Below are 25,662 nucleotides of genomic sequence, written 5' to 3' on the forward strand. Positions count from 1 at the left end.
GATTGATACTGTCTATAAAAGGCAGATATTTGCCCAAGCCATACATTTCCAAGTTGAAGAAGAGGTAGTGTGATATAAAATGTAATCAATGATGGCCTGAGAGTCAAGAGACTCCTTAGAATGGAAAACTGTTGGGTATTTTAATCCTGACTTTGCTTAGCACTAGCTATATGACCTTGGGTAGATCACTTGGTTTCTTGATCCTTCACTTTCCTTTCCTATAAATTAAGAGATTGGTAGATGATGTCTAAAAACCCTTCTAGTTCATGATTTTTTGTGATTCTATAATTTACAGTTTCCTCATTCAAAAAACATTTGCTCTGTTGATGGTTAAATTTAGTCTTGATTAGATTATTATTTACTTCTAGAGACTATATTTCTACAATACCACTTTGTTTATATTAAAAATAGTTTTGTTGGTTTTTCTTTAGTGGTTTCTTCATCATCCTCTTTTATTAGGGGAATATTTTGGAAGAATCACATAATTACATGATGGTATTTCATTCCTATGAAGTTCTTTCTATGGCTCATAGTTCTATTCAGCAACATCTTGAGAATAAATGAGGCATTTTTGGTCCCTTAAAACCTGATTCCTATGATTCATTTCAACCAGCATGTTGACAGCTTATCACATACACCAAGTTGTGAGCAGCTGTTGAAATACATTTTTTAGAAAGGCTTTCAAAGTCTTTAAAGGGTAGACTTTTGCCACTAGGACTTAATGACATAATTCAAGCTCCTAGAGGGGAGGAAGGGCTTCCTTTTTTTTCTCTTTGCATCCCCAGTTTTGCCTTTATTTTCTTTTTCTGTTTCATCCAATTCTTTGCCACCCTATCTGAAATCTTCTTGGCAGAGATACTGGAGTGATTGACCATTTCCTTTTTCAACTCATTTTATGATGAAAAAACTGAGACAACCAGGGTTAAGTATCCTGCATACAGTCACAAAGCTAGTAAGTGTCTGAGGCCACATTTGAACTCAGGAAGATGAGTCGACCTGACTCTAGACCCAGCACTCCATCTCCTCCATTACTCTATCCTAGTTGCCCCAGTACATAGCATAATTTCTGAAACATAATAGGTGCTTAATAAATGCTTTTGATTGATTGTTTCTACTGCATGCAAAATTCATGGCAGAAGCCAGCTTAGCTATTATAAAACTAATCCTTTTAGAATATATGGTAGTTATACTATATGGTAAATAGGTAACACAGTATATTTTTTAAAACTAATGGACTTTTAGTTTCGAATTTAACTTAATTTACCTATCTTCCTTGTCAGGAAGACATGTGGTACATACTGAATGGGTATTAAAAATCAGTCAGAAATGGAACTGAGATGTTAACATGGTCAGACTTTCAAATTTAATCCAACTACAATACTATCATGTCTCCCTAACTCCCTCATCTCAACTTCCTTCATCAGAAACAAACTTCTCACTGGTCATTTTGCCAAAATCCATTCTGCTGCTTTCAGGAGTCTTTTTGGAATGAGATCACAATGGGTTTTTTCTTAAGGCCAATACCTATGACAACTCGACAATATTCAACACTGAATGCAGGCTGAAAGCCTGATTAAAAGCAAAAACAAAACCAGTAATATCAATGTCAACCTGATACCATTTGGATATCCTTTTTAAAAAGTGATTATGAAGCACCTTAGAATATCCAGTTAAGCAAAACACTTGGGAAGTGAGAATTCCATTTGCCCCTCATCCCCCCCATCCCAATACATCAGTTTTGCTTTTCTGAAAAATGCTTGTCTCATGATAGCAGCTGTGCATGCAGGAAGGGAGGCTTTCCCTATCCAAGGACCACATATGGCGACTGTTGCCAGCTGGGGGAAATTAGCTGTACATGATTCAGAATGGAAATTAAGCAAAAGCAGTAGTTTGGAGGCACTTGGCTACCCAAATGAAAAACAATAAGTGATAAGTAAGGCAAGTGGTACTGTGTAAATTTAGCCCTATTTTCAAGGCATACAGACTAGCAATGAAGGGCTATATGCCAATCTGCCTGTGTCTGTAATGCTAGATTAGAGAATGCTATTTGATTTGTTTTCCCAGCTCTCTCTATGACTTTTTGGACTTCAGCATGATACTTCTGCTATAGTCTCAGTCTGGAATCTCCTCTAGTGCCTGAAGCTTCTACCTCCTGGAATATCTAACTTCCATATAGTCTTTTCATCCTGGAATAACCCTCCATCAGGCGGGCACCCCTCCTTCTATACCTGATGCCTCCATTTTGAACAGAGGTTCAGTCTGGCCAGCCTTCATTCCCCTTTCTTTTCCTGACTTTCCAGATATCAACACTATGCCCTTGCATCAAGAATATTACTCACACCTGCTTTTCAGCTCCCTTTAATGTATTGTCTTCCAAAATTAGAATATAAGCTCCTTGAAGGCAGGGACTATTTGAATTTTTGCTTATATTTGTTATTCCTAACACTTAGCACAGTGCCTGGATTATAGTAAATGCTTGTTTATTAATAAACACAATGTTTTAATACACAAAAACAAAAAGAGGATTATATGTTAAAATCTGAACTTTTGCTACATAGTTTTTTCAATTTGGTTTCATTGGGGTTTTTAAGTTTGTCCTTTTTCTAGTTTTTTTAGTTGCATGTCTAATCCATTGATCTGTTCTTTCTCTTTTTTGTTGATGTAAGCATTTATAAATACAAAGTTTCTCCTCACTATAGATTTGACTGCATCCCATAAATTTTGATATGTGGTTTCCTTATTGTCATTCTCTTTAATGCAATTATTGATTTTTTCTATGATTTCTTCTTTGACCTATTGATTCTTTAAGAGAAGAATATTTAGTTTCTGAATAACTGTACAAAGTTTTAAAAGCATCTATTATATTTAATCAGGAAGTAAGAAAACAACTCTTCTTTTCTGTCTCTGATGAGCTTCCTCCTTTCTCTTATGTATGTTAAAATATTTCATTGAATTTTTTTGTTTAAAAAGTCTCTATTGCTATTTATCATACTCTTTGCCATTTAAAAGACTTCTTATGGTTTGTCCATCAACTGGGGAATGGCAGAACAAATTGTGTTATGTGATGGTGTTAGAATGTCATTGTGCTGTAAAAAATGCTAAACAAAATGATTTCAGAAAGAGCTGGAAAGATCTATGTAAACTGAAGCAGAATGAAATAAGCAGAACCAGGAAAACATTGTGCACACTAATAGCAATATTGTGGAATGATCAACTATGGAAGACACCTTCTCTCAGCAATATAATGATCCAGGAAAATTCTGAAGGACTTATGTCAAAGAATGCTATCCACCTCCAGAGAAAAACTGTTAGAATCAGAATGAGGATCAAAACATACTATTTTTTCACTCTTGCTTACTTGGGTTTTTATTTGGGGGTTTCAGTTGTATATGATTATTCTCTTAAAAATTAGTAATATGGAAATATGTGTAATACATGTACAACCCAGATAAAATTGTTTACCATGTCTGAAATGGGGGAGGGAAGAGAGGAAGGGTGACAATTTGGATCTTAAAACTTCAGAAAATTCATGTGGAAAATTGTTATTACATGTAATTAGTAAAATAAAATCTTGATCATAAGAAGACTTCCCTTGTAAATAAATAAGCATATTTTCTATTTCTGAAAATGTGTGCCTCATATTGCATCTTTATTCCATCAGCTCCATGCTAATAGATGGGAGACCCATTTCATCATCAGTCTTAAGTCATGACTAATCACTGCAGTGGTCAAAGTTTTAAAGACTTTCAAAATTGTTTTCCTTTACATCATTACTTTGGTCACTATGCAAATTGTTCTCCTAGTCTTATAAACTTCATTAGGCATCAGATCACAAAAGTGTTCCCAGGCCACTTTCTCGGCATCAATCATTCATTATTTCTAATGTAATGCTTCATTAAATTCTTACACCAGACTTGTTCAGCCATACTCTATTTGATGGGAAGCCACTTTGTTTCTAGTTCTTTGATATAATTTTTAAAAACCCTCTTATAAATAATTTTGTAATAATAGATCCTTTCCCTCTGTCTTTGACCTCTCTCTTATAGGCGGCAGTCCCATTTGGTTGAAAAGAATGCAGAATTTAGGAATTTTTTTTGTGTATTGTGTATTCATGTTGCTTTCTAGAATAATAGGACCAAGAATTCTAATAATGAATATTTAAAATTTACTAAGGACTTTGAGGAAAACTTATGGAAGGACATGAACAAGAGTCCCACTGGATGGATAAGTATGGATAGGTGGAAAATTGAAAAAACATTCCAATTGAGAAGATCATAGGTCTACCGAGCATTCAGGACAGTAACAGCTCTTTTTAGTCTATTCTGCTTGCAAATTCATAGAGAACAAAGATTGTTTTGTGTTTTTGCAATCCTGGTACCTAGAAATATTCCTTAAACATAGCAGATATTTAATAAATGTGTGTGGAATTGAACTAAACAAAGAAGCAGCTACTAAATTGAAAGATGTTTAGCAGATCCTTTTGGGGGGATGTGAATGAGGGAATTAGCGTAACTGGTTTCATCATCATGTGCTCCAGAGCTACAAGAAATGTCATTTCATGAGACATTTGGTCATCTTGCCTTGTAGCACTAACAATGTGCAATGTCACAATCCATCATGAAGACATTGGTAGCTTATTGTGATTAAGCATCAAATTAAGAAACCAAAAAATTCCATCAAGAGTTTGGTGACAGAATTATAACATTTCAGTGTTGGAGCGGAACTCAGTAGCCATCAACACATACCTGAAACAATTTCATCTACGACAAATCTAATAAGTATTCACATAGCCATTGAATGAAGCCCTCTAGATAGGAAGAACCTGATATTTCCTGAGGCTGCTCATTCCAGTTCAGGATAGCTTTAATTGCTAGGAAATACTTCTAAGAGCAAGATTAAATTGGCCTCCTTCTAACTTCCACACAATGATCTGAGTTCTGTCAACCTAGGGTCAAACAAACCAATTCTGATCCTTCTTCTGTTGATAGTTTTCAAATACTAGAAGAAACCTACCATAGTCCTGTCTTCAAACCCTGCCAAGTAGCTGTAAACAATCAAAAGGTCATAGAAATAACAACTAGTCGATTAGTGTGGGACCACCTTTTAGATAAGACATGTGAGTTGCTTAGATTCACAATTATGAGAAACCTCCTCACACCCATCTTTAGACATGACCTAGGACCTTGGCTGGGGGAGTCTGGACAGCAAGCACAGATGGTTCAGGTCCCCAATCATGTAACACTAGGTTCAAACAATGTTCATCTTCCACACTTACTGCCTTCCTTAGAGTCTACACAGAAAAGAGCAAAACCTGACCTAAAGGTGCTCCAGGATGTTTAACATATTAGCATCCCATTTACATTGTGGTTTGTTTCCCCCCTAACCCTCCATCCTCAGTGGACAAACAGAGTGAATCATGGGTAAGGCCACAAAGACCAAAGTGGACCACGGATATCAATTTCTTGGAAACATAGGGCAACAACTGCTCAAATACATGAACCCTTTCTTAGTAACTAAACAAGATAAAAAAAAAGTATTCCTGAAAACTCCTACCCACTTTGCTTACCACACTTACCTTTGCTTACCTTACCTTACCTTACTTAATCATTTACTCTACTAGCTAACGGTCTATAATTAATCTGTTACTATAGTCTCTTAAAAGAAAGCTTGTTTCCTTGCAATGCAGTCAGTTTGAGCCATCAATCAGTTCTTTAGATGAGACCCAATCAGCCTCGCCCACATCAAGTAGGATAAACATATCAGTTTCTTTCAATTTAACTCTGTATGACATGAACCTGAGACTCTTCACCATCCTGATTGTCCTTCTCTAGATGTTCTCTAGACTAGGCCAACATTTACCTGGAAGCTGGACACCAAAAAAGTTACCAAAACTATATTAGAAGATACAATTTAGAAACTACAAATAAAAGAGAAAGAAGCTTTTCATAACTAGGAACTTTGTACCTGTACACTTCACTTTCTTTTTTAAAAAATTGATTTTATTAATATATTCTGTATTTTGCCACTTAGCTTTTCTCCCCCCCTCCCCTTCTCAAAGGATTATCCCAGAGGATTAGATTACCTTGACCAATTCCTTCAAGAAGAGAAGTGAAAAGTGCCTGATACAGTAATCCAATTATTCCATTAAAATAATGAAATTGGCTCTATTTTAGGAATAGAAACTAGACTAGTGATTTCATTAGTACAGGAAAGTCCCAGAAGAATACCTTCTACTAACAAAGATTAGTACCTCTTTTACAATGTGTAGTCCCAGAAACTTATCTAGCACTCTGAAATGCTAAGTGACTTGCCCAGGGTTACACAATCAGCAAGCATCCCAAGGTAGAATTTAAATTCAGATCTTCCTTGCTTCAAGGACAAACTTTTATTCACTATACCACACTGACTCCCATGTTGTAACCAAGAAGAAATAATTGGTTATAGGTGTGAGAGCCCTTTCTGAATTGGCTATCTACATGTAGTCAGATCATTAGATGGCTGGAACAAAGTTGTCAAAGTATCAAGTTAGATGAGAGTGTAACGATTTAAAGGAAGTGCTGTTTGTAATCTCAGCAAACTCTTCCGTTGCTGCTCACGCCAAAAAGAAAGGAAAAGGGTAGAGGGAAAGACATCAACTTGGTCACTACTTCTTAGAGAAGTTTAACCAATGCAAAATATTGACCACAATGAAGAGGTTCTATGAGACCAGAAACCATCTTGACTCAAAAATGGTTTATGACACTGATTAGAATAAAAACATGAAATCATATTCCTATAAGAATGGTATCTGGAAAAGTGACATAATTAATATTGCATATTCATGAAACTAATTAGAAAGGCCTGTACTCTAAAGTTTTATCATGCCTGTGATTAGGGTTTTAAATATATTTCATTAGCTGTTAAAATCTTGCTTTCTTGAGGACACAGGGAATTCTGCATTCTGTGCACTGATCACTAGTTTACAAAGAGGCCACTCTTTGGTCTAGTTTCCAGCAGGTAAAGCTTTGCATCTAAAAATATTTGCTTTTCACGCATGCCATATTTCATATAGAGTATTCTTAGTTATCAACGATGGCAACTTATTTATTGAAGTAACTGCATCTATGATGTCCTTTCCTCCATATCTATGGAATAAGTTCTCATCTATTAACATAAATCTAACACCAAACCCTTAATAGTCAATTAGTCACTCAACAGGTATTTATTATGAGTTTACTGTGGGACAAATATTGTGTTATTTTGAGTTCAAATCTGGTCTCTGACACAAACTAGATGTGAGACACTATGAAAGTCACTTACCTTCTGTTTGTCTCAATTTCCTCATTGTAAAATGGGGTTAATAATAGCACCTACCTTCCAAGGTTGTGAGGATCAAATGAGGAAATAGCAGAGTACTTGGCCATAGTAAGTGTTATTATGTTAAAAAAAAAAACTTTTGCACTCAAGGAGCTCACATTTGAAAAGGGGAGAAAACACATAAAAAACTAGGTATATGCAAGATATATATTATACTAGCTAAGGTATCAAAGTAAAGTTCCTAACTAAGGCAAAAAGAGTCAAGTGACTTTCCCAAGACCACATAGCTATAAGTTTCTGAGGTTGGATTTAAATTTGGTAAAACGAGTCTTCCTGATCACTGCCCAGCACTCTATCCATTGTGAGACCTATCTGTTCCAAGTTTTGATAATCATTACCATTTCAATTTATCCTTAGTTGCCTCTCCTTTAGAGGGCTGGAGGGAAAAGAATTAAACTCCTCCCAAAGTTTTCCTTCAGAGAGGGCTCACAACCTTCCAGATGACTTCATTTTCCACCAGCAGTTATGCCTGGCTTAAGATTTCACAAAACGCATATGCCCCCACACAGGATACCCCCCTGGTAGCTTCTACCTCTTTACAGCTTTCTTTTATATGTTACTTCCTCTGTTAAGATTGTAAACCCCTTGAGGGCAGGAATTGTCTCTTTTTCTTATTTATATGCCTAGCATATAGAAGACATTTAATAAATGTTTACTAAACTGAATAGAAGAAAAGTGATGTCATGTCCTCTGTCTAGCATAATTCCATTTTGAGGTTCTTAGCATGATACATTTATAGCTGTAAAGAGTCTCAGAGAGCAACTTATTTGGTCCCCTTACTTTGTTGTTGTCAAGTCATTTTTCAGTTGGACCTTGGGCAACTGTAATGATTGAAGTACAGGGGATAAGGAAGGGTTTGTAACAGGGAATGGAGGAGGTGGAGGGACAGAGAGACTATGGAGGACTGGAAAGGTAAAAGGGAGGAATACCCTCTGTGGCTGAGAGACTGTCTTTGGAATTTCCTCACACCTAATCCACAAGAGGTATCCCTGGGTAAGGCTAGGTTAAGGATGACAGGACCAGTGTTTTTTTAGTGGACTTCTGGGGAATAGTGAAGTTTACTCTTCATGGCTTGGCTGGTAGTTAAAACCCCAGAAGTCCCTCTTGTCTGGCAAGCTGACTGTCATTGTTGGCTTTTGTTGTTTTGCCTAGGTTAATGGCTAGCCCAGCCCCTTTCTTTGTTCTTCCTTCAATATGAATCTGATTTTGATTTTCTATTTAACAGATGGTTTAATACTTCTAGTAATAAGAAAAAGAGGTCCTTCAATTGGGGAGTGACTGAACAAATTGTGGTATATGTTGGTGATGGAATGAATACTATTGAGCTCAAAGGAATAATGAACTGGAGGAATCCATGTGAACTGGAAGGACCTCCAGGAATTGATGCAGAGTGAGAGGAGCAGAACCAGGAGAATATTGTACACAGAGACTGATACACCGTGGTATAACTGAATGTAATGAACTTCTCTACTAGCAGCAATGCAATAATCCAGGACAATTCTGAGGGACTTATGGGAAAGAAGGCTATCCACATTCAGAGAAAGAACTGTGGGAGTAGAAACACAGAAGAAAAAACCATTGCTCGATCACAAGGGTCAATAGGGATACAATTGGGGATATAAACTCTAAATGATCATTCTAGTGCAAATATCAATGGCATGGAAATGGGTCTTGATCAATGACACATGTAAAACCCAGAGGAACTGCACGTTGGCTACAGAGGGAGATTGGAAGAAACCAGGGGAAAAACGTGAATCTTGTAACCATGGAAAATATTCTAAATTAATTAATTAAATAAAAAAAACACTTTAAAAAATAATAAGAGAAAGGGGATAGGTTTGAGGGAATAGGAGACCCTACTGGATTTCTTGCTTTTTTCTTCAGTTTATCTATCTTCTTCTTAGCTAGTCACTGTCTCTATCCTAACTTAACAAGTGGCAAGTGTCATTCTTGGGAAGGTCAAGGGATGGAAAGGATCTTCAGGGTGACCCCCTAAAGTTAAGGGATCAGCCCCTTTCAGCAGTTGTTGTTTGGTTTTTCCTTCAGTGGCTGCTTTCAAACATACAGGAACCCTCTTCTTCTGGGTAAGGGAAATGGGGACAAGGCTTTTCCACAGGTTGGGATATAGAGCTCCAGGTCTTTGCTCCACACTCAGCAGAGTTCAGAGGGCAAAGACCCTTTCTGTTATCAGTTTCTCCCACAATCCTCTTCTCTCACTCCAACTGTCACTCCCCCTCCCATCACATTCCAAATGATGGCTGCTCAATCTCAGTGGGTAAAAATGCAAAAGCTTGATTCACAGTTTTCCTTTCCACACTAGGTAGAAATAGTGTGTAGAGTGGACACATGACAATTATAGAAGATTTTTAGGTTTTTGATCATAAGTATTTTCTGGGAAACAGTAGGAGTACCAGGCCAAATTCAGATAAGGATATTTTAATGAAGCATTTCCCAAATTGTGCTCCATAGAACTCTAACAACCTACATTTTTAGATGAGGAATTCCATTAAAAATTATTATGGTAGTGGTATGTTTCTAAATGTTAAATATGGAATTATGTACAGGTCTGAATAGTTACAATGTTTGACTTTTTTTTTTGAGCCAACAGAAACTTAGTTTCCTCTATTTATCTAAAAATTATTCTGAAAATCTACTTTATTTGAAGAGGTTATTTCATACCTTTGGACCTCCCAGGGCAGTATTGTTGAATTCTGTTAATATATGTCAAGATCCTAGTCATATTTATTTGGATAACAGCAGTTTAAAGGAATAGATGCATTTTAAAAAATTTAATGTAAATGGAATTTTAGTAAAGTCAGTTAAAATCAATACCCTTCATTAAGAGCCTACTATGTGCCAGGCACTTTGCTAAGCACAGAGAATACCAAGAAAGACAAAAGCAGTCCCTACTCTTAAGGAGTTTATAGTCGAATAGAGGAGACAATATTTAAACAAGTAGGTACAAATAAGATATATAAAGGATGAATGGAGATCATCATGGAGAGAAGGTACTAACATTAATGGGGTCAGGAAAAGCTTCTCATAGAAGACGGCATATTACTTGAAAGTTGAAGAAAGATAGAGAAACTAGAAGCTAGAGAAGAGGAGTAAAGAATTCTAGGCATGGGGAATAGACAGAGAAAATCTACAGTCAGGAGAGGGAATGTCTTCTTGAATATTGGGCATGCAGGCTGGTCACTGATTCTCTTTTTCCAGATTATTTAACAGTTCTATGTATTTGCATTCCCAATCAGTTGGGCTCTCTTTTGTTTCTTTGGTGAGATTTGGCACTCTGAATTCAAGTTTTTCTATTCTGCCAATTATTTCTGCTGTACAGGCTATACATTCTCCCTTCACAATTCTTTCTCTTTTAAATCCTTCAAGAACATTCATGCACTCTTAAGAATTCACAGGATCACTATGATAGATTTAGCTACTCTCAAGAATACAATGATTCAGGACAATTCTGAAGGACTTATGACAAAGAATGCTATTCACTGCCAGAAAAACAACTGTTAAGAGTCAGAATGCAGAACAAAGCATGTGATTTTTCACTTATGTTTATTTAGGCTTTTGTTTCAGGGCTTTGGTTTTATATGATTATTCTCTCACAAAAATGATCAATTTGGAAATAAATTTTGCATAATAATTCATATATAACCCAGATCAAATTGCTTGCTAAGCTCTAAGAAGAGGAGGAAGGGAATAGAGGAGGGAGACAAAGGATCATATAACTTCATAAAACTTATGTGGAAATTTGTTATTACATGTAACTGGTAAAAATAAAATACCTATATAATAAAATAAAGTACGATTGTATGCATTAAGAAAAAAAATTCAGAATCTTTTACCTCATTCATATGGATTCATTTCTATTTGTCTTGTAATCTTATTTACAGGTGCCAGGCTCTTTTACCTGAGACTATATTTCCTTCTACTATTAATACCTTCCTTGATTATTTATTTGTTTATGTTCAAAGTTCCTGAGTTTTCTTCCTTTTTAGTTCTTTAGTAATACTGGTCTTTCCCCCCCTTATTTTTCTTTATTGCTCACTTTCTAACTCTCTCCCTTTTGATAGAGATTTTTCTAGGGGTTGGGTATCACAGTCTCAGCTTCCTCCCATGCTGGGCAATCATAGCTCATCAGCTTTAGTATCTGTCCCATGTGACTTCTGGGAGTGGAGCCAGAACTGGCCCCAAATGGATGCAAGGAAATTTCCTCAGGTTTAGTAAAGGGACACACACCCACAATGTGTCCTATCCTTGTTCCCTCTGTTCCTCAGTTCATGAGTTCCTTTACTCCTCAGATCTCTGGCCCAGCAGCATATAGCTAGTTCTACCATGAAATCTCAATATTAGCAAATTTTTGTTGTTTGGCTGTCTGGTGTACTGAGAATTAGTGGTTTAGGGGAGGAGAGGTTGAGGTATAGAGTTGAGTTCTGTTGTTAGCTGGTGGGTCAGCTTGTGCAGTCCTACTGTTGGAAGTATGGTGGACTATATAGTAGGGGATGCTGAGAGAGCATCAGGGCTTATTAGTTTCTATTGTTATTTCATTAAGTTTTTACATTGTTTGCATTTTTGGTATTTTAGACCAGAGAGATAACAGTAATTGTTTTATCTGTGACATTTAATGCTTAGAGAGGTTTAAGAGCTCATTAGAATTGAAAAAAGTTTCTAGTTTTCAATCTAATTATTCTTGTGACACCACTAATGACACCACCAACTCTATTCCTTCTCCATGATCTCTTAATGGTCTTTTCTCAGTCCTCAAAGTTCTCAACTTGTCTGCTAGCCAGTCACCAGAACAAAGAATATGTGGAGGGAAGTAAGATATATGTAAGATGATTGGAAAAAAAATACCAAGCTATGAAAAAGCTTTAAAAGTCAAACAGAAGAGTTTACATTTGATCCTAGAGGCAAGAGGGAGCCATTGGAGTTTAATGAATCGGGAATGTAACATAGTCAGATCTGTACTTTATAGAGAGATAACTTTGATAGCTAAATGGAAAATGGACTGAAGTGGAGAGAGACCTAAGGCAGGGACACCAACTTGATGCAGGAGGTTACCATGTTTAACCCTCTGTGGCAAATTTATGGGAGGAAAGGAAAAGAGATACCCAGGTTGGGAAGGTAAGAATAGGTTTTGATTTGTCTCAGTGAAGGGAAGGAACATTAACTCTGAGATCACAGATCTATTTGGATGTTTTGAGATAAGCCCTCTGATATGGCCAGAGATTTATGAACAGAAAAGGAATTGGTCAGTCATGTAACAAGAGTGACAGATGGAGAGTCTATGTGCTTTATTAGCATTATCTGTACAATGCCAGAGGGTAGAGGATGGGTTCTTACATGAGTGAATTCTCTGGAGAAGATTTATGAGTGAACTCTATGTAAGATTTACGTGGGGTGGGGAGGGGGAGGACAATGATTTATTAAGTACCTACTATGTGTCAGGCACATGTGCTAAGCACTTTAACAATATTATCTCATTTGGTACCCTGGTAAGTAGATGTTATTATTTCATCCATTTTACAGATAAAGAAACGAAGACAGATAGAGCTTAAATGGTTTGCCCAGAGTCACATAGCTAATAAGTACCTGAGGTTGAATTTGAACTTAGGTCTTTTTAAAATTAATTAATTTTAATTAATTAATTTAGGATATTTTTCCATGGTTACAAGATTCATACTCTTTCCCTCCTCTACCCCCATCCCCATCCTGTAGCTAATGCAAAATTCCACTGGCTTTACATTTTCCTTGATCAAAACCTATTTCCATATTATCGATGTTTGCACTGGGGTGATCGTTTAGAGTCTACATCCCCAATCAACCCATGTGATCAAGCAGTTGGTTTTTTTTCTGTGTTTCTATTCCTACAGTTCTTCCTCTGAATGTGGATAGCTGGACTTAGGTCTTTTTGACTCTAGGACTAGCATTCACGTACTTTGGGGGTAAATAATAATAATCATAGATATTAACAAGAACTAGCATTTATATAGTATTTAAGTTTTGCAAAGTGCTTTACAAATATTTCAATTGGTTCACATGATAATTATGGATTATAGATATTAGATAATATTATCTTTATTTTATAGATGAGGAAATTAAGGCTGGAAGTAGCTAAGTGTCTTTCCCAGGGCTATATGACTACTACCTCTTTAAAGTTGGATTTGAACTCAGACCTTCCTTCCTCCAGGTCCAGATTTCTATTCACTGGTTCCCCTAGTAGCCTCAGAGAGATCACAGAAAAGGAAGGAGAATGTAAGGTCTGGAGAAGGAAAGAAATCTTGCAAGGTGGAAAAATGACTTGGTGTAGCGAAAACCTTAAAATCTCATGATTTTGATATATCTAACACTGGCTTGACTCTAACTGACATCCTAATATGGACCTAGATAACAATTCTTCTTTAATTCAATATCACAAAATTATTGTTTACAGTAAAGAAACAGTCCACATATTTTTAGATAGAAAAGTGTCTCTGTACATGAGGGATGACTAAGGATGGACTAAAACAATCATTTTCATGTATGAGCAATTTATGGCTAAAAGAGTCCTAAGCATTCACCCAGTTTTATTCCCATGACTTCTCCATTCCCTACTAACCCTGTCTTTTAATATAGATTATAGAATTCAGGCCCAGAGAGATTAAAAAATGCCTAGTCCTCTCAACTAGGGTCCTCTACTTTATTTAAAGAAATTGTCAATCAATGATAAATGATCAAAGGATCATAGAGCTAGAAGTAGAAGGGATCTCAGAAACTAATCCAACTCTTCCATTTTACAATGAGGAAAGTGAGGCTCAGGGAGGTTTAGTTACTTGTCCAAGATCACAAAGTCAGTAAGGACTAGGTATGGGATAACGTGTTTGAGTTTCCATATGAGATCCACACTTTTCTATAAGGATCTACTTATGGTAACAAGTGATTAGATACAGGATGTCCTGGGAGTTTTAATCTGTTTTTTAAGCATTAACAGTTTAAAACTGTACTAAGACATCTGGGCAAAATTCTTTAGACCTGAAACTATTATTTTCTTAAGGTAAGGTCAAGACAAACAAACAAAAAAGCTGCATTCTGTTGCTTCATGGTACGTTCTGCTAATCCTTTGCCCCATCTTTTAAAAATGAATTGTTGCTTAGTCATACTTCCCCCTTCTTATACTTGTGATGATGATTTTAAAGTTTAATAGCATAATATCACACTAAGACTTTTGGGAAACTGTATTATTCTCTAACAGACTTAAATGGGATCTTGATTCATGAGTTTTTTCCATTGTTATTTCTTTCTGAGAATATTAGCTAATATTGGTTCTTTACTTGAAACATATATGCGTACCCGCTTTCTTTGGAGAACATTACAAGTAGCCAGAGGACAACTGAAGGATGCTTTATTGTCTCATAATTCAACTAGATTACTGTTCTCATAGACATCAGCACCTGCGTGCCCCACTTTATGGGGCTGGTAAAATACTTCCCTCCATCCACAATATAATGTGCAAAAAGACCTTCTCAATGTTTTGCAGTAGTAATATACAAAAAATGATGACCACAAAGCACATTTTTCCATGTTTTGAGAATGCTGTGGAGATACTACATTTCATAAACTAGAATTTTTTGTTTTGTTTTTGTTTGTTTTAAGAGGTCTTGGGGGGATGGGAGAAGGAAGGAGTATCATTCTAGTAAAACAAAGCAGAATCACAGATGTTTGTATCTTTTAAGCCATAAGGGAAAAATACAAGACCAATGACTTGTCTCAAGGGCTCTTCTGGTTCACTTTTATGTCCTTTTCGTTTTGTTTCTTTTCTCTGTGGGATTTCATGTTTGTAATAAATAAATAAAACATGAATAAAATAATCTTTAAACAATCTGTCTTTTAAGAGTCACACGAGGTTCCCTGGAATAATAGCATGTTGTCTAACTATATTTAGTTATTTTCATAGAAGTTCTTATAAATTCAGTAAGAACAACATCTTCATTAAGATATACACCAATTACTCACACCTAACCGACTGACCAATATGAAAATAAAGGAAAGTGATCAATGTTGGAGGGGATGTGGCAAAACTGGGACACTAATACACTGCTGGTGGAGTTGTAAATTGATCCAACCATTCTGGAGGGCAATTTGGAATTATGGGCAAAGGGCTTTAAAAGAATGCATACCTTTTGATCTAGCATACCACTACTAGATTTGTACCCTAAAGAAATAATAATGAAAAATGTTTGTACAAAAATATTCAGAGTTATGCTCTTTGTGGTGGCAAAAAATTGGAAAATGAAGGGGTGTCCCTTGATTGGGGAATGGCTGAACAAATTGTGGTATCTGATGGTGATGGGATAATATTGTACTGTAAGAAATGATGAACCAGAGGTGATTTTTTTTATTTGAAATTTTTTATTTGATTAATTAATTTAGAATATTTTTCCATGGTTACAAAATTCATGCTCTTTCCCTCCTCTCCTCCCACCCCAAACTCAAGGCCAATGAGCAATACCACTGGGTTTTACATGTGTCCTTGATCAAAACCTATTTCCATATTATTGATGTTTGCACTGGGTTGATCGTTTAGAGTCTACGTCCCCAATCATATTTCCATCAACCCATGTGATCAATCAGTTATTTTTCTTCTTTGTTTCTACTCCCACAGTTCTTTCTCTGGAAGTGGATAGCGTTCTTTCTCATCAGTCCCTCAGAATTTTCCTGGGTCCTTGCATTGCTGCTAGTAGAGAAGTCCATTACATTTGATTGTGCCATAATATATCAGTCTCTGTGTACAATGTTCTCCTGGTTCTGCTCCTGTCGCTCTGTATCAATTCCTGGAGGTCATTCCAATTTGCATGGAATTCCTCCAGTTTATTATTCCTTTGGGCACAATAGTATTCCACCACCAACAGATACCACAATTTGTTCAGCCATTCCCCAATCGAAGGGCATCCCCTCATTTTCCATTTTTTTGCCACCATAAAGAGGGAGGCTATAAATATTTTTGTATAAGTCTTTTTCCTTATTATCTCTTTGGGGTATAAACTCAGCAGTGATATGGCTGGATCTTTGGGTGCTATGATAAATTTCTAAGATATCAATAGGTTTTGATTTTCATTATTGGAGGAGAAAATATTCACATTAATGAGTCCACAGAAATATTTGAAGATTTTGAATTGAATCTTCATAATACAGGCAGAGACTGGTGAACAGAGAACAGGATGGGTCAGTCATGGAACAAATAAGACTGGTAACCAATCATCAGTTGACTTGCTCCCTTAACATCCATAAAATGTCTTAAGGTAGGATGTGTCCAGAAGAGGGTAACCATCAGTGAGAAGGATAGAGATCATGCCATACATATGTTAATGCCTTAGTCTCTATAGAATGCTTTGGGAAGCTAGGTGGCACAATAGAGTGCTGGGCTTGGAGTCAAGAAGACTCTTCTTTTTAAGTTCAAATCTGGCCTCAGCACTTACTAAGTATGTGACCCTAGTCACTTAATCCTGTTTGATTCAGTTTTCTCATCTGTTAAATGAACTGGAGAAGGGAATGGCAAACTACTCCAGTATTTTTGCCAAGAAAATCCCAAATTGGGTCAGAAAAAATTGGAGAAAACTGAAAACAACCGGACAACAACATATAATCATTACGATTTACAAGGTGCTTTATTACTTCATTTGATCCTCATAACAACTCTGTGAGGTAGGTATATTATTATTTCTATTTTACCCATGAGGAAACTAAGGCTGAGAGATATCAATTGATTAATCAATTGACTAATCCAGAGTAAGTGTTTGAGGCAGAATTTGAACTCAGTTACTTCTGACCCAAGGAACTTGGGGGGGGGGTAGGAGAATGTGATTAGTTAATGGTTTTCATATATCTGGGGAGTTTGCAGTTTAGAATTGTCTTGCTTGGTTCCATAAAATAGAAGTTATATAGAAGCTAATTTAACTTCAATACAAAGAAAAGCTTCCCAATACTTTTAGCTGTCCAGAAGCAAAATAGATTACCTCAGAAAGTAGTCATTTCCCCATTATTGGCGATTTTCAAATGGAAATTGGATGACTATTTGTCAGGTATATAATAAAGGAGACCCTTAGGTAGGGATTAGAGTGGAAGGTCTGTGAAATCTCTTCAAAATTCAAAATTTCAAGATACTGGGATATAGTCAGAACTTGGATATCTGTTTATAGAACTGGATGTAATTTCAGAGATCAAAGTGTGAATTTTTCCACTGTTTATTTCCCCCTTCTTCTCCAACCTATTATTGTGACTCAGAAACCAGACTTGGTGTTTTTCTATTGAATGTGAACAATAACACTTGGCCCTGATCCCTTTAGTAGCCTTGGAAACAAATCACTGAGCAGAGTAACTATGCTCATGTGCCCCAGAGGCAGAACAGACCAGAGTAATGTTTCCTACCCCATAAAACACTGAGCATCAGTAAATGTCTAAATTCTTCACCATGGGATACTTAGCCCTCAAGTCTTAGCATTATCGTTCTGGGGACACTTTGGCAGGGAGAATAAGGAACTGGGAAGAAGGAGCATCTAGTGATCAAGGAACAGGATGCCAAGAGAAAAAAGTCAAGTAAATTTTTGGTAAAGATTGTTGTCCTTTAGATTGGACCTAGTTTAACAAGCAGTGGTGAGGGAACAAATAGTTGGGAGTCGAGACTGAGGTTCTAGTCCTATTTTGTCCCATTCACTAAGCCTTGTGACTGTAGCAAGTCACTTACTCTTTAAGCACTTGGCCTCACTTTACTCACCTGTAAAATGAGGAGTCTGGACTACCTGACTGCTTAGGTTCCTTCCTAAAGATCTATAATTTTAATAACTTTTCCACTTACCTAATTTATTGGGTGGTTGTATTGATTAAATGATATAACAATAACAAATGTGAAAGAATATTCCTTTTGAAATAAGAAAGAACCATGTAGAAATGTCAACAACAACACAGAATCACAGCATTGGGTGGGAACTCAATATTCATATGGTCCAAACTATACATGAACAAGGATCACTTTTATAATATGCAAGACATGCCTTTGCTTTAAAATTTCAAGTGAAGAGACCCTGCTCTCTAAGGAAGAATGGCTCTAGGTTTTAGTTAGTTTTTCCTTACATCAAGCCCAAAATTATCTCTTAGCAATTTCCAATCTTTTTTCAGAGCTCTAGTCTATGAAGTCAAGCAATACTTTAATTTTTCTTCCATATGGTAACCTTTCAAGGACTTGAAGACAATAATTCTACATCTTATAAAGCTACTTTCTAGACCAAACAGCTCCAGTATTTCAAGATTCTCATATGGCACAAATTCCAAGCCTTTCATTATCCTGATTGCTATTAGGAGTATTATTAGGTTTTGGATTTTGTAAGTGAACGACAGGAGTGGATCCTGTTATCCACTGAGACTCTCTCAGACCCAGTCAAAATTTGGAGCCAAAGATCCTGCTAGAATTCTCAGGTAGTTATGAGTGGGGAGGTTTCCAACCGTCAGTGAAGGGAACTCTCTCTCTGTGAGCTCTCTGGGCTAAGCAAGGTCTGGAAGGTAGCTTTTCCTTAGCTCTCTGGCAAATTCCCTATGAAACCTTTGGGAATACCAAATTGGCAGTTTGGGAAGAGAGAGGTGACTGTGTGGCGGTGGCTGAAGTGAAAAAGACTGACAGAGAGAAGAAAAGAAGATCCTTTTCTCTGATCTCTGTGAGAAAGCAAAGCGAGTACAGGCTAGGCTGGCAATACAGCAGTTGTAGAAATACCATCTTGGGACAGTATTTTTTTGATATTTACATATTATTTTATAAGATATTAGAAATAGGTTTAGTTAGTTAGTATTTGGGGAATTAAATAGATTAAGAAGTATGAGAGAAGGTCTGGTTTTTTACTAGATGGAAGAGGACCCCATGAGGGGGCCTTGAGTTGGTTGTGGTTTGAGTTAGAGACCCCATAGTTTTTAGGGAATCCCTTATCCTTGAACCCTAGTATTTTTCATTTCCTTACAACTTTAGGATATTAAATTATAATTATAGGTATTTTTATATAGATATATATAATATAGGTATAAATTATAGGTATTTCTATATATCTGTCTCCAAGGTTTTTTATAACCAGTCAGTTTATTAGACCCAAGAGCATACCAACTGCTCACCTTCAACAGCTTGTCAACTAGCCTTTTATCAATAACTAAGAAGAAAGTATCCAAGTAAAGATACAGGTTCAATACCATCCTTACATTGCCCACCTCTAGAGACACTTTATAGTTTATTAGTGTCCTCCCTAAAATACAAGTCAGAATGGAGCATAGTATTCTGGATATAGCCTGACCAGGGCAAAACTCCATGGAATTGATGTAATAAAGGGTTTGGGTGGGGGGGGAGAGAAGAGAGGGAGAGAATGGAGTCTTCTCTCCCTCAAGGCAATAACAAAGGGAGGTGGGGTTGATGTTGCTCTTGGACCAAGAGGTAGAAGGAGGGAGAGTCTGTTCTTTTCCCATTTCAGTCCTGTCTAGTTCCAGCCCCTTACTAAGCTTTCCTGTTCATTCCCCACTGCCAGGTTCTTTCAAAATAGCAAGCTTCTTATTCTAGGAAGAGAGAGATCACTTCTCTCCTCCCTCAGCTATAACTGCCCTTCACTCAGTCTTGAGTCAATTAGAGTTTGGTAACAAGTTTATTCTAAATAAAGGGGATGAAGGATAAGGTTGAACTGGCTCATAGATTGGGGTCAGGAGGGAAGAGGGAAAAGGGGATCCCTAGCTGGCTAACCTCTTCCCCCCAAAGTTAGGTAACCCAGGTTTGGTGGCCTGAGCCCTTAAGGGGTGATGATGAACCCTGGCTTTTGGCACAACACAGCAGGTGTCTCAAGCCAAGGTGAAAGGAAGATTGTAATAAGTTTTCTTGTGGACTCCTCTCTCTGATTTTCTGTCCACACGGTTTGGGAGGATTGTGATCAGGTTCAGGGAAGGAAAGATTTCTTGGATCAGGATCCAGTCAAAAGTAGACTTTCTCCTTGTTAGTGAGAGAGAGAGAGAGAGAGAGAGAGAGAGAGAGAGAGAGAGAGAGAGAGAGAGAGAGAGAGAGCAGACCAACTGACTCTTTCTGGGTTGCTTCCTTTCCCAAGGTTCCAAACCTTCTCACCCTATCCCCCCCAACTGCTGACAGAATCTTTGCAGTCTCTCCAGGCTTTTCCATTTCAAAAGTCTCTGATTTTTTTTTCCTCTCACACTGGTACTATTCCTGGGTAAAAGTGCATTCTGTTGCCTCAAAATGTATTCCACTAACCACTCTTGGCATCATTAAAAATTATTTTTTCTGTACAAATACTTTTTGACAATTATTCTTGACATTTAAAAATTCACTTTTTTCTCTCCCCACCCCACCCTGCACTTAATAGTCAGATATAGGTTATATCCATACTTTGCTGTAATATTTCCCATGTTATGATAGAAGCTACATGTCACATGTATAAGAAATCTCACTAAGGAAATATAGTGGAAGATGGATCTGCACTCATATTCCTACAGTTTCTTCTTTGGTTGTGGTTTGCATTTTCATCATGAGTCTCTTGTGGTTATTTTGGAGACTTGCTTTGCTGACAATGGTTTAGAACAGTTGTTTATCATATAATATTTCTGTTATATATTATTCTCTTTGTTCTGCTCACTTCATTTTATATAAGTCCAGGTTTTGCTGAACTCATCCTGTTCATCATTTCTTATAATAGAATTCCATCACAAGCATATACCACAACTTGTTTAGCCATTCCTCAAGTGATGGACAAATTCAGTTTCTAATTATTTGCCACTACAAAAGAGTTGCTAAAAATATTTTGGTACAGGTAGGTTCTTTTTCTTTATCTTTGACCTCTTAGAGGTACAGAATTAGTAGCAGTATTGCCGGGTCAAAGATTTCATGGCCCTTTGAGCCTGGGTCCATATTGCTCTCCAGAGTGGTTATCATTTTACCATTCCACCAACAGTGTATCAGTGCCTGAATTTTTTCACATCCTCTCCAACATTTATCATTTTTCATTTTGGTCATTTTAGCCAATCTAATAGTTAGGAGGCAGTATCTCAGAGTTGTTTTAATTTGCATTTTCCTAATTAATAGTGATTTGGAACATTTTTTCATATGACTGTGGATAGTTTTAATTCTTCCTCTGAGAACTGCCTGTTCACACCCTTTGAATATTTTCCAATTGGAAAATGCTTTGTATTCTTATAAATTTGCCTCAGTTTTCTATGTATTTGAGAAATGAGGCTTTTATCAGAGAAATTTGCTATAAAATTTCCACCTTCTTCCCACAATCTGTTGTTTACCTTCTAATCTTGATTCCACTGGTTTTATTTGTACAATCTTTAAAAAATTTAATATAATCAAAATTATTCATTTCACTTCTCATGATATTCTCTCTATATCTTGTTTGGTCATAAATTCTTCCCTTATCCATAAGTCTGATAGGTAAACTTTTTCATGTTTCCCTAATTTGTTTATGGTGGCACTCTTTATTTATAGATTGAGAATCCATTTTAGACTTTATCCTAGTATATGGTGTGAGATGTTGGTCCTCGCCTAATTTCTATTAATCTGTTTTCCAATTTTCCAAGCAGTATTTGCTAAATAGTGAGTTCTTTCCCCAAAAGCTTAAATCTTTGAGCTTACCAAACACTAAGTTGCTATGTAAATTAATGGCCATATGTTGATTACCTTGGCAAATTAATTTAGGTAGGTTTGTCATTTTCACTATTTTGGCTCAGCTTATCCATGAACAATTAATGTTTTCCTAACTGTTTAGGTCTGACTTTATTTGTGAGAATATTTTTAATTACATATTACTGGGTTTGATTTTATACCTCCATGTATTTTATCTTGTTTAGAGTTATTTTGAGTGGTCTTATTTATTTTGACATTCTGATACTATAAGGCAATTCACAAAAGAGCTTTTAGCTACTTCCTTGGAATGGGGAAGGGGTTGAATGTCTGGGTACCAACAAAAGCCTTGTCTTGGTGTCTGTCTGAAAGGAGGGCTCCAGAAAAGTGGATCCATGCTTGGCCATGTATTGTTTAACAATTTTTATTATTATTTGATTAAAGGTATAGATGGTATTTTTATCATGTCTTTATCATATACTTGCAAATGATACAAAACTGGAAAGGATAGTTATTACCCTGAGTTACAGTCAAAATCCGAAAATATATTTTAGGCTCTAAAGATGCAACCCCATTTGGAATAAAAGTAGACATCCTATGTGAGTTTTTAAAAAATCAACCTTTTAGTTCCTAGAAGCAACATTCTTGATTCTTCAACTAGACCACATGATTTTCCATCACCAGAGACCTTTCTGACCTACAGTTTGTTTATCTTCCAGTTACTACCAAAAACAAAGGTTGTCCTAATGGCCACTGATGAAATCAAATGCCATGGAATCTTTGCAATAAATTCTGAATCTTTTTCTCTTTTTTTAGCAGCTAGTGGACGAAGTTGGCATGATTCCAAGGAGGGAATTCTTTGGTTCTACTTTGTTTTTGTTTTTTTTAAACAAATACAATATAATTTTTCTCTCTCATCCTAATTTTTTATAAGATTTTGCTTTAGTCAAGAGTATCAGTGATAACCTCTCTACCTGTTTCCTCCAGAATTCTTCTAACATTATTCACCAGCTAAATGGCAGGGTCTAATTAATTCCAAAGGAAAAACAAAGGCCTTTACAACAATAATAACAAAGGATGAGGACAACAAACACACCTGCAATGCAGTGAAAGCTTTGAAGAGAGCAGGAGCAGGCTGGCATTTCCGTGCGTCTACTAAGATGACCAGTCCCAAATCACGCACCTCCTTCCTATAAAAAGAAAAGTAGGTTGACACATTTAAAACTTTTTAGTAAGAAAGGATTTTGCTAACATTTCATCAAGATTAAGATGATCTCCATGGTCCTTTGTAGCTCTAAAATTTTATGATTCTAGCGATTTCTAAGCACTCAAGACCCCTCTTTTACCTCTTTCCCAAGAAATGAAATTATAATTAAATCAGAAACCATTATTATTTTAGGCTTAATCAGTTAATTCTTTCAAGTAGCTGATTCTAGGACAAGCTGAGCTCTAATATTACATTGGTGTTTAACAACATTGCTCTAGTTACTCTTTAAAAAAAATATTATCCATCCCTACAAATACATTTAACACTGTCAAATAAATTTAATATTACATAAAAAAGCAAAGACTTCTGTAGGTTTTTTTAAACAAATAATAAATCAACTGAGGTATGCATAAAGCATTTTAGAAATATTAATGTACTATTTAATGTTAGCTATTATTATCAGCATTAATCAAGAAGCATTCATTAAAAGCTTTACATGTGCCATGCATTACTATTTATTAATGTACATAAAAGCTTAAGCTGATGGTGTTTAGAAAGATCTGAGCAGGACCTAAGTTTTACTCACTGATTTTTCTTGATATATGGAAGATAATACAAACAAATACCCTGAGATATATTTGTAAGGAAAAGTCCCTGGCAAAAGCTAATACAATCCTACCTGAAGTTTTCTTAATTGGTTTCCTAATGGATTCCCATAGGGGTGTGTGTGTGTGTGTGTGTGTGTGTGTGTGTGTGTGTGTGTGTGTGTGTGTGTTGGTGGTGGGGTAGTAGCTAGCCCTCTTTTCTTAATCTCTTTACTGCTACCCACTTTTCCTTGATGATCTCCTGAATATCCTTTCATTCAGATTCTCCTGGACTTAGCAAGGATGCCCTTTATCTTCCCCTCAGTTCATCTGAAACGAAGGGTTTGAATTTTTCTAAAAGGACCTCCAAAGAAAGAACTGATACATAGAAATAAATAAGACCTAGTTATATATATTTTGTCAAATGGTGCCTTCTCTAATGGAGGGAGTGAGTTAACAGTATTTTATTGTAACAAATTGATTAAACTTTTTTAAAGACTCAGTCGAAAACGTGATGTAAAAATGTAACATTAAAAAGCAATAATCTTAGGTTGCATTAATAAAAATAGAGCATCCAGATCATAGAAACTAAGAGGCTTGCTATTTCTGGGGGGGTTGTTGAACCAAATCTTGGAATCTGTGCTCAATTCTATTTGTTAAATTTTTAAATGGACATTGACCAAAAGGAGTGTATCTAAAGAAGTAGGGTCAGTATGGTAAAGAGTGGGGAAAATAACATTAGGAGAAATTATGTAAAAGTATGAAGTTGTTTAGAGTAGAAGGTGAGCTCCTTGTAGGCTGGGATAATTTTGTTTTTATCTTTGTATCCCCAGCACTTGACAGAGTGCCTAGAAAATAGGAGACACAATACAAGTATGTGTGGAAATTATCTGAATTAGACATGAATGAGAACTATGTTCAAACTGACCATTGTTTTCAAAGACATAAAACACTGGCATGTAAAAACAATGGAACTCAACAATAATTTATTAAGAGCTTAAGATGGGCATGTGTTCTGTGTTGTTTTGCAGGGCAGAGATAGGATTATGAGTAGAAATCACAAGTAGAATAACTTTTTAATCATTAGAGTTACAGAATAGACCCAGTGTGAATCTTAAAATTTACTCCGACTGTACCTTAGAAGATTTGGTTAAGCTATTCCCCTATTGTAACAATGGAGATACTTGATCAGGAATGTATTGGGAACTTTTAGAGTTACTCCACCCTACTCAGACAGTGCCTTAGGGTAAGAAAAAGTTGTAAACTCCTGATTGAACAACAAAAGTCCCTAACTCATACCTTATAGTAAAGCTAGAACCTTAAGCTAGGTCTATTTTTAGACCTAATACAAAAAGGTTTTAAGTACCTGTAAAGGTTAAATTAGTACCTATAAAGTAACTTACAAAAGGCAAGCTTAACAAAGAGATGTGAAGTACTCAGAAGATTTGATCTAGCCAGAGAAGGTGAGAACCAAAGAAGGTGAGAACTAAGAATGGGCAGTCCTGGAAAAAAGCATCTACTGTGATTGGTAGATGTGAAAATTTAGGGGAGGTGACATAAGAGAAAATCTCTTTAAAAGGAAGGGATAAGAAGTCAGGAGACAATTGAATTTAATTCAGTTACAACTGAATTCAGTTTGGAGAGTAATTTCAGTTCAGAGTGGAAGAATCCAGCTTGGAGACGATCTTGTTTTGAGTGATAAAGACCGACTCGCTCTCCCTTAGGCTCAGGCCCCCCCTTTTTTTCAGATAAGTCACAGAAAGCCTTTGTTACCACAAGGGAAAATAATAAAATATTGGAGATCACAAGAGCTTTGGCAGTGTATTTGGAGAGAAAATGGTGGAACAGAGGGAGGATGGGAAACCAATCACTTCCACTCTCAG

At 36.3% G+C, this 25,662-nt stretch overlaps 1 protein-coding gene across 5 annotated transcripts in view; it reads right to left on the reverse strand.

Moving 5' to 3' along the window:
- Positions 1 to 25,662, reverse strand: part of PLEKHG4B (pleckstrin homology and RhoGEF domain containing G4B) — a 353,991-nt gene that overhangs the window by 58,215 nt on the left and 270,114 nt on the right. For all 5 annotated transcript variants that reach the window (XM_056824353.1, XM_056824355.1, XM_056824356.1 and 2 more), the window contains one exon: positions 23,085 to 23,178. In XM_056824353.1, coding sequence (XP_056680331.1) covers positions 23,085 to 23,178 — 94 coding nt within the window. The remainder of the gene's footprint in view (positions 1 to 23,084; positions 23,179 to 25,662) is intronic.

The sequence above is a fragment of the Monodelphis domestica genome, chromosome 3, assembly GCF_027887165.1.
Source record: "Monodelphis domestica isolate mMonDom1 chromosome 3, mMonDom1.pri, whole genome shotgun sequence".
Taxonomy (NCBI): Eukaryota; Metazoa; Chordata; class Mammalia; order Didelphimorphia; family Didelphidae; genus Monodelphis; species Monodelphis domestica.